Genomic DNA, 14,676 nt, shown 5'->3' on the forward strand with positions numbered 1-14,676 from the left:
GTAATTAACCGTGTGATCATTTAATTGATGTTTTGAAAAGTGATTCTTGAACTGGTGTGTTGAGTATCTTGAAAGTTTATTGCTTACTATCAAAAAGGCATGGAGTTTACTAATGGCAATCAGTTGTTACATCTGAACCAAGATAAATGTGCAGGATGCTATGAAATCAACTTTGACCTCAATATGTAAGAAGTAATTTATTGTGTGTGATACTACAAGACATGTACAACAGAACTATAATTTCTGCAAAAAATCTTCAATATAGAAAACCAGCGGTTAGTGCTGATGCTGGTGAAGCAGATTACATTCAAGGCCTGTTTTTTTGCCCATGGCTATTATATAAAACATCAGTAATCCTAGATAACTGAATTAATATGAATTAATATGAAGGAAGTATAGCAGCCAAGATGGTTTCAAAAAATGGTTCATGTCTATCTTTTAAATTATTTTGATAGTGATTTGTTTTCATTAAATGCCCTAGAGATGTCTTGGAAAGGATTAAGTAGATTGAACATTGTACTCAATTTTTTCAGCACAATAAAGTTGTCATTCACTGGATTTCTCCTTTCTAACTAGGACCACCCTCTGCTCCACTGAACCTGATTTCAAACATTAATGAGACATCAGTCATCCTGGAGTGGAGTCCCCCTCAGAACAACGGAGGCAGGCACGACGTTACGTACAACGTTGTCTGTAAGAAGTGCACCAGTGATCTTAGCCGCTGCCGGCCATGTGGAAGTGGGATTCATTTCATCCCCCAGCAAACAGGCTTGAAAAATACCAAGGTCTCCATCACTGATCTTCAAGCTCACACTAACTACACCTTCGAAGTTTTTGCTGTAAATGGAGTCACAAGACAGAATTCAAATTATGACCAGTCTGTCTCAGTCACTGTCAAAACCAATCAGGCAGGTAAGAGGATGAAATGACACAATAAATGCAGCAGTTATTGCCCTTTTATGTAAACATTTAAGTCTGAGATGTGAGAACTCACTTTACAAACATTCAAATCAAATTGAATTATTGTCTTTAATGTTTATGTGGCCGTCATGGATATCATCCCATTTCAAGCAACCATTTACAGTACCAGTTTTCCTGATATCCTGTAGAGCACAGATTAGATGCAAGATTAGGGGCTTGTTGTGTTGTCCAGCTCTTGTGGGTCAGTTTCAATCCCATGATATCGTACTCTTAAGCATCAGAATATTTTTGTCTCATTTCCATCAGTTACACTTTTACAATTTGTATCTTTGTGAGATCGTCAACTAGAAGCAGCTTCCTACCATTAATCTCAGTGTCATTTCCAAAAACTTATACCATATTAGCCAGCAGAGACATTTAATAGAGACAAATGAAACTGGTTTTGAGCGGTTGAGGACCATGCCGAACTCACTTGGCTCTGTGGACTCGCAGGGTGAGCGAGTTGTAGAAGTTGTATTTGGCAATTCAATAAAGTGAACTTTGACCTATAACATACAAGAAGAATTCATGATCTATGCTATATTTAGAATCCTAATTGTTTGCCCCATACTTAAAATCACCAAGCGGCAATACAATTACAGGGCTGTAGCTAGAATTAAGTAGGTTATTTCTATAGCGTATGTGGACGTCAGAATTTTTCTGCTTGAATCATATTTGAGTAGCAAAATAACAGTTTAAGTTGGTAAAATTGTCCTTATGCTTTTCTTCCAGCAGGACAAACAGTATAACAATATAAGTCTGCGTATTTACAAAACATTTCAATTATCTTCCATCCTCTATGTAATTTACTGTGAAAATTCAAACCAGTGCAATTATATTAAACTCCATTTGCCAGCATGTCCTGCAAGTGTGGCTCCTTAAGCAACCATTAATATCTTTTATTAGCTGGATTGCGGCAGTCACTAGATGTGGCTAGAATACAGCTAGTAATTACTACTTGAGGTACACATTATTTTGATTAATACAACAAAACAGTTTTATTTTTGAGACAATGGAACTGTTTAGCTGATAACTGAACCTTTGGCTGTGTATTTAAAGTGAATCAAGTATAACTCTACAGAAGGCTGTCCATCTCTCATTCTGGGAATGAAATTCAGACTTTTTAAAAATCAGCTGTCTTCCCACGTAAGTAGTGAATTAAAGAAATCAAACAGTTGATGATTTGTATCAAAATTCCCTCAACGCCCCTCCAACCTTTCTGCAAGAAACAAGGAGAAAGGTTTTGCTTATAGCCGAGAAGTACAACCACAGAAAACAGCCTTCCAGAAATATGGTGTAGACTGAATTTCTGAAACAGTTTCACATAAGTATTGTGTTCTCTACAACGTTTGCTTCCTGTTGATTTTTGATAAAATGGAACTCATAAATTTGGCTGTTTTGACTTCCACATAATGTCACACAATAACTATTAAAGGAAATAGTGCAATTGAAATATTAAGTATACCCAGACATACTCAAAAAAAACCAGCACTGAATTAAGTTACTGATGAATTTGGCTTCTGGCTTATTTTTTCTTATCAAAAGATCTATAAAGTTCCCTTGTATACTGTTACAAGGACTCTGCAAAATAACGGGAATTACTTTGTTAACCTTTCATAACAGATTAATAACTACATCTACAGGAAGTCGTTTCTTCCGTCTTACAGTAGTCTTTAAGAGGAACAACTTTAAACTTGCTAATGGGCTGGGGTTGGGTTCTAAAATCTAACCAAACCAGAAGAATAATGAATAGAAAAGGATAGATAACTGAATTCATACTAGGATATTTTTAAGAAGAGCTTAGGAGAGAGAAAATGTGAGGCATCTATATAATGGAAACAGGCAGTTGAGCGCATTTCTGTATTACAAAGCTCCGATTTAAATGTTCTTGGTGTTGGTTATCTTAATGTACTAAGTTGCAGAATTTAAGACAAAAATGAGGCTATGTTTATAAAGTGTCCTTTATGATCTCAAGTTTGTTACAAAGGATTTTACTGCCTTAAACTGTATATTTACCTTTGAAGCATGGTCAGTCAATTTGCTTTTTAGTGAGGAGTTGACTGAGGGGTAAATCTTGGCAGGTCACCATTGCTAACACAAATGTCACAGGATCTATGTTCATGAGAAGGGAGTTGGGGCATCAGTTTAATATCTTATTGAGAAACACGAGAGATACTTCAGATGCTGGAAATCCAGAGGAACACACACAAAATGCTGGAGGAACTCAGCAGATCAGCAAGCGTCTATGAAAATAAGTAAACATCGCCATTTTGGATCAAGACCCTTCATGAAGACGGGAAAGGAAGGAGGAAGATGCCAGAATAAAACGGTGGAGGGAGATGAGTATGAGTACAAGCTAGAATGTGATAGGTGAAGCCTCTAACCTCTTCCTTTCTCACCTGTCACCTCCCCTTTCTCCCATGGTCCATCTCCTCTCCTAATGGATTCTCTCTTCTTCAGCCCTTTACCTTTACCACCGATCAATACCCAGCTTCTCACTTCACCATCTGCCCTCCCCAACCACCTGGTTTCATCTGTTTTACTTCAGCATTTTGTGCGTGTTACTCTGATTCAAAATATGATGCCTCCAGGAAAGTTAGCAGCCTTTCAATACTGAAAAAAAGGGTCAACTGAGATTCTGTGTTCAAGTCTTAGAGGTACCTAAATGCATAACATTCTGTGTGTGCTACCACCTGAGCCAGGCTGATACCTCATACAGTCGGCCCTCCTTATCCGCAGGGGATTGGTTCCGGGACCCCCCCACGGATACCAAAAATTGTGGATGCTCAATTCCCTTATTTAACCTGTCTCTGTGCGGTGGACCTTAGGACCCAGCTGAACCTCAGACCTTATTTAACCTGTGTCAGTGCGGTGGTCTTTAGGACCCAGCGGTGAGCTCAATCTGCAGTGTTTCTGTTCACGAAAATAATCACGCTCACAATTGAAAATAAAGTGGAAATAATAAAGTGATCAGAAAGAGGTGAAACGCCATTGGTCATTGGAAAAGTGTTAGGCTACGTCGGTCAATGATCGGAACAATTTTAATGGATAATGTGAAAGGCCCTGCCCTGATGAAAGCTACAATATTACTAAGCAACGTAGTGGTTTGATTATTGAAATACTTACATTTCTTGAGTGTTTTATATGCATAGAAAGGTAAAATATGTACTATATACTAAGGCAGATGTTTGACTAACTGATGCTAAATAATACCAGATGTACCTGTTCCGACTTAAAATCCGTTTTAAAGACGGGCTCAGGAACAGAACTCATTCATAACCCGGGGACAGCCTGTACTTTTAAATCATGTCTAGATTACTTATAATACCTAATACAATGTAAATGCTATGTAAATAGTTGGTGTACTGTATTGTTTAGGGAATAAATACAAGAAAAAAAATAATCTGTACATGCTCGAACAATGAGTGCTGGAGAGAGAACTTCCGGGTTTTCCCGATCTGTTGTTGGTTGAATCCGCGCATGCAGAACCCGTGGATAAGGAGGGCCAACTGTAGTTTGCTTCACAAGCAATTTGAAAGTAGTGTATATTTGAATGTGCAAATTATTTGGATATATATGAAAACATAACACAAGTTCCATTGTATAATTTAATTATTCTCAGTCTATAAACTTGACTAGTTGTCCAGATCTCTTGCCATTTGAATTTTGCACCCTCTCCCAAGTTAACCTCTTTGTCCTTGACTTTCCACAGTTTCAATGAAATATGCTTCAGAAGCATTCAGTGCTACAGACCAAAATTACATCCCATATTTTGGACAGCTGCTGCTGGCCCTGATACACATCTGCTCCAGCTATCTCTGTTTGCTTTCCACAAGTATTTCCATCGCCATTGTCATTTAGTTAACTCTTATCATCATGCACGATCCTTCATACACCTTCCCTTTTGTACTTTCCCTTCCTCCTCACTCTCCCTGCCTTGGTACTTCCTTTAAAACCAAGTTATTCCAGGTTGGAAAACAGAAATATTATCTCTATTTTATCTCCCCAGGTGCTGTCTGACCTGTTGAGTATTTCTATCAATCTCTGTTTACTTCAGGTTGACAGTAGTTTGCTCCCTGGTCCTCATCCTTCCTTACCTACCCTTCTCCATTCCCTGATGTTTTCTCCCCGTAACCATAGAAAGTGCAATACTTATCCCTATACCACCTTCCTCTCCACATCTGAGGGACCTAAACAGCACTTCTGGGGAAGCAGAGATTCATGTGCACCTTCTCCAACCTTATCTATTACATTTGGTACTGTTGATATGGTCTCCTTTATTGGCAGCTTACAGCGCTATGGTAAGAACATAGAATTTTCCACTTTCAAGTTTTCCATCCCTTTCTGTGTTTTTCCCATTTAGGTTTCCTGCTGTTCATCTTCCCCATTTCCATCTGCTCATCATCCACTTGGGTTTCTTCTCCCCTCGTCTCCCCTCTCCCACCTGACCCCATATGCCAACTTTATTTCATTGTCATTCATTTCCCAGCTATCACTGACCAACTTCAGTATCCGAATGCCACCCTAGCTCTCCCCCACCTGGCTCCATATGTCTATATCATTCCCTTACCTGACTTAGCACCTATCACCCTCTAGCCCGTGTTTGACCCTTCCCTCACATCCCTATGTACTGGCTGTCTTCCCATTATATTCTTCATCCTGTTACAGAGTCATAACCTGAAACATCAACTATCCCTTTGCCTCCTCTGATGCCACCTGATCTACTGAATTGCACCAGATTCCAGCATCTGCATCACAAGTTGTTCATATATTATGTAACTCCAATAATCATCAATAACTCACTTTAATTAAATGAGTAATTCTATAACATGGACAGGAACAATACCTTCCATCAGTTGTTGAATTGTGAATACAATGAAATGCAACAATCTTATTTTCTCACTACAATTTAGGTGGATATTTTAAATTGTGATCCGTTCATTCTATGTGAGATGTGAAATTGTCAAATGTGTTGGAATTTGTCGTTTAATTGAGTGTGAAGTAATACAAGATAAAAACATTGTGTACCGGAGGAAGCAGTTTCACACCTCTTGTCCTTCCCAATGGCATAAGTGCAATTCGAACTCTTCAACTGCAAATTTGTTGTTCTGTGAGTGCATACATTTGCCCCAAAATTGGAGCAGGAATTATAACTCAATACCATTCCCTACACATTATTGTTTACACCAAATAATACTGAAACAAAAATATCTGTACAGCATGTAATTGTTTTCTATCTTGATTTTATAAGCTCCACACTAGCACTGGTTCTGTTAGTATAAATTGCAGTTTTCCTGTTTTTTTTCAGAAGCACAGTTGACATCCATTTACACAGCAAATGGGGTGTGAAGTGTTAACTGGCTCCTGACAGGGTCTTGTGGAGAATCCGTGTATAAAGATTTGCTGAATGTCACGTTGTGCACAGCAGTTAACAATACATTTGGATTTGCCTCAGACTCATCCATTACTTTCATTCACATGCGAGACAATTTCACATCATTGATTGAGGCCCAAGGGACCCAATTGTTCCATTCACATTACAGTTTCCTGTTGATCATTTACAGTTTGTCTTGTACAAAAGATATGCTTAGTTGCATGAGTGAGACCTGTTGGCCATCCACACATACCATAGGATTTACTTCAGAATTTGAAGTATTGTAACAAAGTTGATAGAAATTATATGGAATAACATAAAATTTAAATAATGCTAATGCCATAAATATTTGAAATCAAATCACATTTCCTGTTTTTATTCCAAACTTGATATCACTAACAGATTAGCCAATAGTATAACAAACTTTTTTCAGATATACAAATACCTTAAGACATAGGAGCAGAATTAGGTCATTCAACACAGTGATCTGGTCTACAATTCAGTCATGGCTAATTTACAAACAATAAAAAGAGAGGTGAGAGTGGATATTGGACCATTTGAAAATGAAGTTGGAGGGGTAGTAATGATGGACGAAGAAAGGATGGATGAATTCAGTAAGTATTTTGTGTCAGATTTCACTGTGGATTACTCCAGCAATATGCCAGTGTAGTTGCTATCCCTAAAGAGAAGGTGCTTGAGAAGTTGAAAGGTCTGAAGATTAAGTCACCTGGACCAGATGGACTACACCCTAGAGTTCTGAAAGAGTTGCAGTGGCTGAAATGATTGTAGAAGCATGAGAAGTGATTTTTCAAGAATCACTAATTTTGGAATAGTTCCGGAAGAATGCAAGATCACAAATGCCACTCCACCCTTTAAGAAGGAAGAGAGGCAAAAGACAACAAATTATAGGCCAGTTGGCCTGACTTCACCATCTTGCAAGATGTTGGATCTATTATTAAGGATGAAGTTTCAGGGTACTTTGAGGCACATGATAAAATAGGTTGAGATTAACGTGGTTTGCTTAAGGGGAAATCTTACCTGAAAAATCTTTTTGGAATTCCTTGAGGACATAACAGACAGGATAAACAAGGGAGAGTCAGTGGATATTGCTTACATGGATTTCAGAAGGCCTTTGACAGGTACCACATATGAGGCTGCTAAACAAGATAAGAGCCCATGGCATTACAGGAAAGATACTAGCGCGGATACAAGATTGGCTGACTGGTAGGAGGCAAAAAAGTGAGAATAGAAGGGGCCTTTTCTGGTTGGCTGCTGGTGACTAGTGGTATTCCGTAAAAGTCAGAAATGCTTCTTTTCACGTTGTATGTCAATAATTTGGATGAAGAAGCTGATGGCTTTGTAGTCAAGTTTTTGGATGATACAAAGATAAGTGGAAGGGCAGATAGTGTAGAGGAAGCAGAGAGTCTGCAGAAGTACTTGCACAGGTTAGGAGAATGGGCAAATGAGTGGAAATACAGTATAGCATACAGAAGTGTATAGTCATGTACTTTGGTAGAAAGAATAAAGGCATATACTATTTTCAAAGCTAGGAGTAAACTTAGAAGGATTGGCAGCTCTCATACAATTTCTCATGCAAGATGAGCCGGTGGTAAGGAAGGCAAATGCAATGACAATATTCATTTTGAGAGGACTAAATTATAAAAGTAAGAATGTAATGCTGAGACTTTATAAGATATTGTTCAGACCACACGTGGAGTATCATCGGCAATTTTGAAGCCCCTTATCTAAGAAAGGTTGTGCTGTCATTCCTGAGGGACCAGAGGATTTTCACGAGAATGATCCTGGGAGTGAAAGTGTTAACATATGAGGAGTGTTTGATAGCTCTGGGCTTGTACTAACTGGAGTTTAGAAGAATGAGGGAGGATCTCATTGAAACCTATCAAATACTGAAAGGCACCGATAGAGCCTTGGAGAGGATGTTTCCTATAGTGGGTGAGTCTAGGACCAAAGGGCACAGCTCAGAATAGAACAGAGATGAGGAGGAATTTATTTAGCCAGAAGGTGGTGAATCTATGGAATTCATTGCCACGGGTGTTTGTGAGCATCATGTCCTTGGGTCTGGAAGTGGAGCTTGATGGGTTTTTGTTTAATAAGGGCATCAGAGGTTACCGGGAGAAGGTAGGAGAATGGGGTTAAGAGGGATATTAAATCAGCTGTGATTGACTGGCTGAGCAGAATTGATGGACCAAATAGCCTATTTCTGCTCCTCTGTCTTTTGGTGTTAACTTGTTTATAATGAAGCAGAACTGTTATCTGAGCTATCTTTATAGTTCCTTGTGCCAGCCATCATAAATACAGGGGTCTTCCATTCCTATATCCAGGTATTCAAAGAGAATATTTAGTGTTTTTTTGCCAAATTGATTTTGCTCATACGTTAATTGCAACAGGACAGAATAATAGTGAATTCTCCCATTTGAAATTGTTGACGTGTAGTTGATATGCAGAGAGAACATTTTACACCTAAAATTCTCCGCACTATTCTACTTTAGCAGAGAATTAATTTTGTGAGAATCAAAGTCCATGTGGCATTCTATTGAAAACCAAAAGTGGAATTATTTCACAGGTTTAATTCCCAACACAGTGGTAGTGAGATCACTATCTGACAGCTGGTCACAAATCTCTGCAAAAGTAAGGTTTGCTGTTACCTTTGGAGTTACTAAACTAGAAACTTTTGTACTTGCAACTGATGCTAATAGCTGCTGCTATCTATTTGCTTATACAAACCTATTCTTCTTGTATTTCAGGTCATTATAAATCCAGAAATGCTACTGTAGTCTAGACTGTGTTTTTCAGTGATTTTGTTCAAAGTTTATATTACTCAAACATTTTGTAGAAATTGTGAAAAAAAGGAACAAATTTAGTTTTTGTGATAGAAATACTTATGATACAATTTGTTCCCCTCAATAGACTGCATGGCCAGAGGAAATAGTTACTCTCTTTACCCTTATAGCTTCCTCATGATTTTGAAAACTAGATTAAAAGAGTAATCAATCTCCTAAATTTAAGGGACCATGGCTTAGCTTGTGTGGGTTTACCTTCTAATTTAACCTTTGGAGTCCAGGCATGAACCTGGTAAATCTGGCTGCAGTGTTTCTAGACCTTACTTATTGTAGAGACCCCAGAATTGCTCTAAGTACCAAATTAGCCATGTAATTAATCAATGAATTGCAGATGGTTGTCAGAATTTCTAACAGTATCATGAATGAAAATGAATTTCTGGATACACAATGATGGGGCAGACCTGTAGTACTTGATGTTCTTAATGTCCGGTGGTATCATGCAGTCGTAAAAATGACGTTTAGAAAAGACAAAGACACCTTTGGTTGACCCTGTAGAGGCCTGTGTCCAAATGTGTAGCCACCTTACTGGATAATGAAAACAGAAATCTTAAACAAATGTTCCTGTGATAAATTGTGTCATCTGAATACTGGTACCAACATTTTGCAGGCCTGTGGCTGCTCTGTATGAACATTTTATAACCAGTAGGGAAGTCAAAGTCAGAAGTCAGATTCAGAAGTGCTAAAGATGCTAAATGTATACATACACAGGTACATTTATTTAAGATTTGATGTGGCATTATCCAATAAGATAGTGGTGTGCTCGTATGCAGTGGCCTCAAGGGTGTTAGTGTCTTTTCTAAATGTCTTTTTACGATCACAAGGTATTGCAGGATATTGGGAACTTCAAGTACTGCAGGTCTACCCCATCAGTGAGTTGCTCATTGGCAGATGAGATGGAGGATCTGGAGTTGGTGCACAGAGGCAGTATGAAGTCTGACAGCGACTGACCGCTTTGGACGCTTTTCTTGTGATCACAAGATACTGTTGGACATTGGTAATGTGGAATGCTGCAAGTCTGGTTCATTGGTTTATTGGTGGGACCGATGGTAGGGGAACTGCGTGGCCTCGGTTGTAGTGAGAACTAGGCGTTGGAGTCGGTTCCAGAGGTAGTGTGATGCAATGTTCATGTTGGTGTCAGTGCTGCTTTCCAGTGTTCACTCACTGGGAGACGAGCTGGATTGCTTTCGACTGCAGACGGCTATGGGCTTGGTCATGGACGCAGGGATTTGGGCTATAGTATGATACCTTAACTGTATGTGACTGTATGTTTCCTGCTATCTTATATGTGCCATATGCTTATTGTTGGTGCTGCGTTAGGCACCTTGAACCTGGAAGAATTCTCTTTCATCTGGCTGATTGATGGGCAATCATGTATGGTTCAGTAATATTTAAACTTGAACTTAAATCAGACTGAAGTTTAATATCACTGGCATATGTCATGAAAATTCCTGTTTTGTGTCAGCAGTACATTACAATATATAATAATAAAAAACCATAAATTACAATAAAATGTGTATATACAATTCTATCTCCTTTACCATAGCATTGGAAGAGGGATAGAAACAGACAAGTTAGGAAAGCATTTCATTGAGTAAGAGGAAATATGAGGCTATCAGGCAGGAACTTGGAGGCATAAATTAGGAACAGATGTTCTCAGGGAAACATATGGCAGAAATGTAGCAAATGTTCAGGGGATGTTTGCATGGAGTTCTGCATAGGTACATTCCAATGAGACAAGGAAAGGGTGGCAGAGTACAGGAACCATGGTTTACAAAGGCTGTTGTAAATCTAGCCAAGAAGAAAAGAAAAACTTACAAAAGGTTAAAAAAAACTAGGCAATGAAAGAGATCTAGAAGATTATAAGGCTAGCAGGAAGGAGCTTAAAATGAAATTAGGGGAGCCAGAAGGGGCCATGAAAAGGCCTTGGTGGACAGGATTAAGGAAAACCCCAGGGCATTCTACAAGTATGTGAAGAGCAAAAGGATAAGATGTCAGAGAATAGGACCAATCAATTAAGTTAGTAGGCAAAAAAAAGAGGGAAAAAATTGTGAGGTATTGTTCATGGATCCATTGTCCATTCAGAAATCTGATGGTGGAAGGGTGCAAGCTGTTCCTGAAATGTGGAGTGTGTGTCTTCAGGCTCCTTTACCTCCGCAATGAAAAGAGGGCATGTCTTGGATAATGGGCGTCCTTAATGATGGATGCCACCTTTTTGAGCTATCATTTTTTGAAAGGTGTCCTCGATGGTGCGGAGGCTAGTGCCCATGATGAAGCTGGTTGAGTTTACAACTTTCTGTAGCTTTTTCTGATCATGTGCAATGGCCTCTCCATATCAGATGGTGATGCAACCAGTTAGAATCATCTCCACGGTATATATGTAGAAATTTGCAAGTACCTTTGGTGATGTACCAATTCTCCTTAAACACCTAATGAAATTGTAGTCGCTGTTATGCCTTCTTTATAATTGCATCAATATATTAGGCCCAGGATAGATCTTCAGGGATGTTGACATGCAGGAGCTTGAAACTTGTGGGTAGACAGCTGGGGCAATGTTGATCAAAGTAGTGGTGCTTTCCAAATTGTGTGTTGGTGAAAGCAAGTTTACTATCAATAGGAGATTTGCTTGATGTTTTAGTGTCTGGGAAAAGGGTCAAAGAAACAAGTCTTGTTGGATAATTCTTAATAGTCCTCATGGGCTAAATGAGTTGAATGGCCTTCTTTTGTGTGGTTTGATTCTGTGACTAAATGCAACAGAAGTAAATGTGGTTGGGGTTAACTACACACATGCAAAGTAGATTGGTTGTCTGTAATATGAACACACCAGTTTTTCATCATTGTGAGTAATAGCTTAAGAAGGCAATGCAACATCAATCATTTACAACAGCCACTGAATTAGCTCCATAAGTTTACCATAATTGTCTCATTAACTTTCAAAAGTTCAGCCATTTAAGGAACACACAGGAAGTAAGAGTTCATTTGCATACACTACATCATTGCTAAAAAGCTAATAAGTATCATATCAAAGCAAACCTATTGTTGACCACAAACATATAGGAAAAGTTAGTCAGTGTCATGGAAAGAACAAGTGAATTACCTTTTAGTAGGATATCATTCATTGTCACTGTCAGAACATTTACATACCTGTTTTAACACACTATACGTTTTTATTTTATGTATATTGAATTTGCTGAGGGCTGTTTTGTGTTAATTGTTTACTGTCAGAAATATTCCTGACACAATAGTACTGGCCTTTTGTGCATTATGACATATAGCAACAAATGTTTGCAAATAAAATACAATGGCAAAAAGCAAAAGAGCTCAAACACAGAAAGGAAGTATTTAATGTGCCTTTAGAGGTAATGCTGCCACCATTACAAACTTTGTGTACTGCTCTCTGTGATGTATACTCATTATCTGCCTTACCTTCTTGGTGACCTATTTGAGCTTGATGTGGTAAATTCAATTCACACAGGCACTTTCTACAGATGTCCGCACCCCTCTCCTACGACTGAGGGAAGTACAGTTCCCATACCAGGCAGTGATGCAGCCAGTCAGGATGCTCTCAATTCTGCCCCTGTAGAAAGTCCTTAGGATTTGGGGACTCATGCCAAACTTCCTCAACCATCTGAGGTGACGCAAAAACAAAGGAGCTGGTTGTGAAGTACAGGAGGAATGGAGACAGGCTAACCCCTATTGACATCAGTGAATCTAGGGTTGAGAGGGCAAACAGCTTTAACTCCTCTGCAACAAAGATCACCAAGGATCTCACTTGGTCTGTACGTACTGGCTGTGTGGTGAAAAAAGCACAACAGCACCTCTTTCACCTCAGATTGTAGAAGTTAGAAGAGTGCTTGTCCTGAATGGTGAAGGTCCTTGGTGATGGATGCCTTTTCTGGAGGCAGTGCCTTTTAAAGATATTCTCAATCGTGTTTAGGAAGTGCCATGATGGTCCTGCCTGAGTTTACAGTCCTTTGTCATCTTATTGTTGATCCATGTGCATTGGAGCCTCCTAACCAGGTGACATGCAACCTGTTGAATGCTCTCTTCTGTACATGTGTAGAATTTTGTTAGAATCTTTGGTGGCATACCAAATCTCCTCAAATTCCTAATGAAGTATAGCTTCAGTATTATGATTGCATCAATATGTTGAGCCCATGGTTGATCGCCTGAGATGTTGACTCCCAGGAATGTGAAACTGCTCACCTTTTCCACAGCTGAACCCTTGAAGAGATTTGGTGTATATTCTTCCTATTTTTTGTCTTTCTGACGTTGAGTGCAAGATTGTACTTGCATCAGAAGCAGTCAGAAAAACACGCCTCTGCCTTCTATAATCAAACCGGTTCTGGATCCAACTAACCAGCCAACTGGACTTAATGTACTGGACCAGCATGCCATGAAGGAATTGGTTAAGTGCTCTTCTTCATGCAGCCAGCGCACATTTACCCATCTTCATTGATCATCTTTGTCAATTCCTTAAAAGAATCAAACATGTGAGTCAAGACCTTCCCCACAAAAGCCATGCACCCAAGCCTAAGAAGTCCATGTTTTCCATTGCAAATAAATCCTGTCCCTAAGAAATGTCATCAGTAATTTCCCTTGCACTGCTACAAGTCTCATCAGCCTGTACTATCCTGTTGCCTCTCTTAAACAAAGGAATGAACCTGGCAATTCACTTGTCTTCTGGCACATCAGCATGGCTAAAAAAGATCAATCACTTCCCATGCTTTCCTTAGTATTCTGGGATAGATCACATCAGACCCTGGAGGCTTATCTACCTTAATATTACATCAAGACACCCATCACCTCCTTAAACATTATCAGCCTGCCTGAGAATTGATTGAAAGGTAGCCAAAGTTGCTATGGTCACATCTTACCCTATATTATTTTCCATTAGTATCAACACATGTAAGTGCTACGTACTTGGTATCATGACAGGCCAATTATTTCCATGCTACTCTTATTAGCAAAAGACACAATTGGCATGAAGCCATTAATGATTCAGACTGCAAAAATCAGTCTGTTTTAATCGATCAGTTTTATAAGCTCTGGGATAGTAAAACTCATAAAAGCAACTATTTCACCTCTTGTGTATCGGATCTTAACCTCGGAATATGTGAATGTACGGCACAAGAGGATGCAGCGAAGGATTGCTGGAATGAGATGTTTCAGTTAAGAAGATAGAACTATTGAATCTGGGGATGTTCAACTTGGAGCAGAGGGGGTTGAAAAGGAGATCTGTTGATCAGATACATTTAAAATCAATTTGAAATAGATTTATGTAATTCAAAACATTTTAAATATTTCAAACAATAAAATAATTTTTAATTGTCAAAAAAACAATCAAAAGTGTTAATTTATTGAAATTAAACTAATACTCTCCCCAGATACTGTTTTCCCCCTAGATTGCCAACCACATTTTGATGGTTGGGATTGTGCTAGAAATTCCAGCGCTAACTCATGTTAGGCTGAGGATCCTAATAC

At 38.9% G+C, this 14,676-nt stretch overlaps 1 protein-coding gene across 2 annotated transcripts in view; it reads left to right on the forward strand.

Annotated features, from left to right (window-relative positions):
* Positions 1-14,676, forward strand: part of LOC132379622 (ephrin type-A receptor 4) — a 126,232-nt gene that overhangs the window by 67,932 nt on the left and 43,624 nt on the right. For both annotated transcript variants that reach the window (XM_059947758.1, XM_059947766.1), the window contains exon 5: positions 577-912. In XM_059947758.1, coding sequence (XP_059803741.1) covers positions 577-912 — 336 coding nt within the window. The remainder of the gene's footprint in view (positions 1-576; positions 913-14,676) is intronic.

The sequence above is a fragment of the Hypanus sabinus genome, chromosome 2 (assembly GCF_030144855.1).
Source record: "Hypanus sabinus isolate sHypSab1 chromosome 2, sHypSab1.hap1, whole genome shotgun sequence".
Classification (NCBI taxonomy): domain Eukaryota; kingdom Metazoa; phylum Chordata; class Chondrichthyes; order Myliobatiformes; family Dasyatidae; genus Hypanus; species Hypanus sabinus.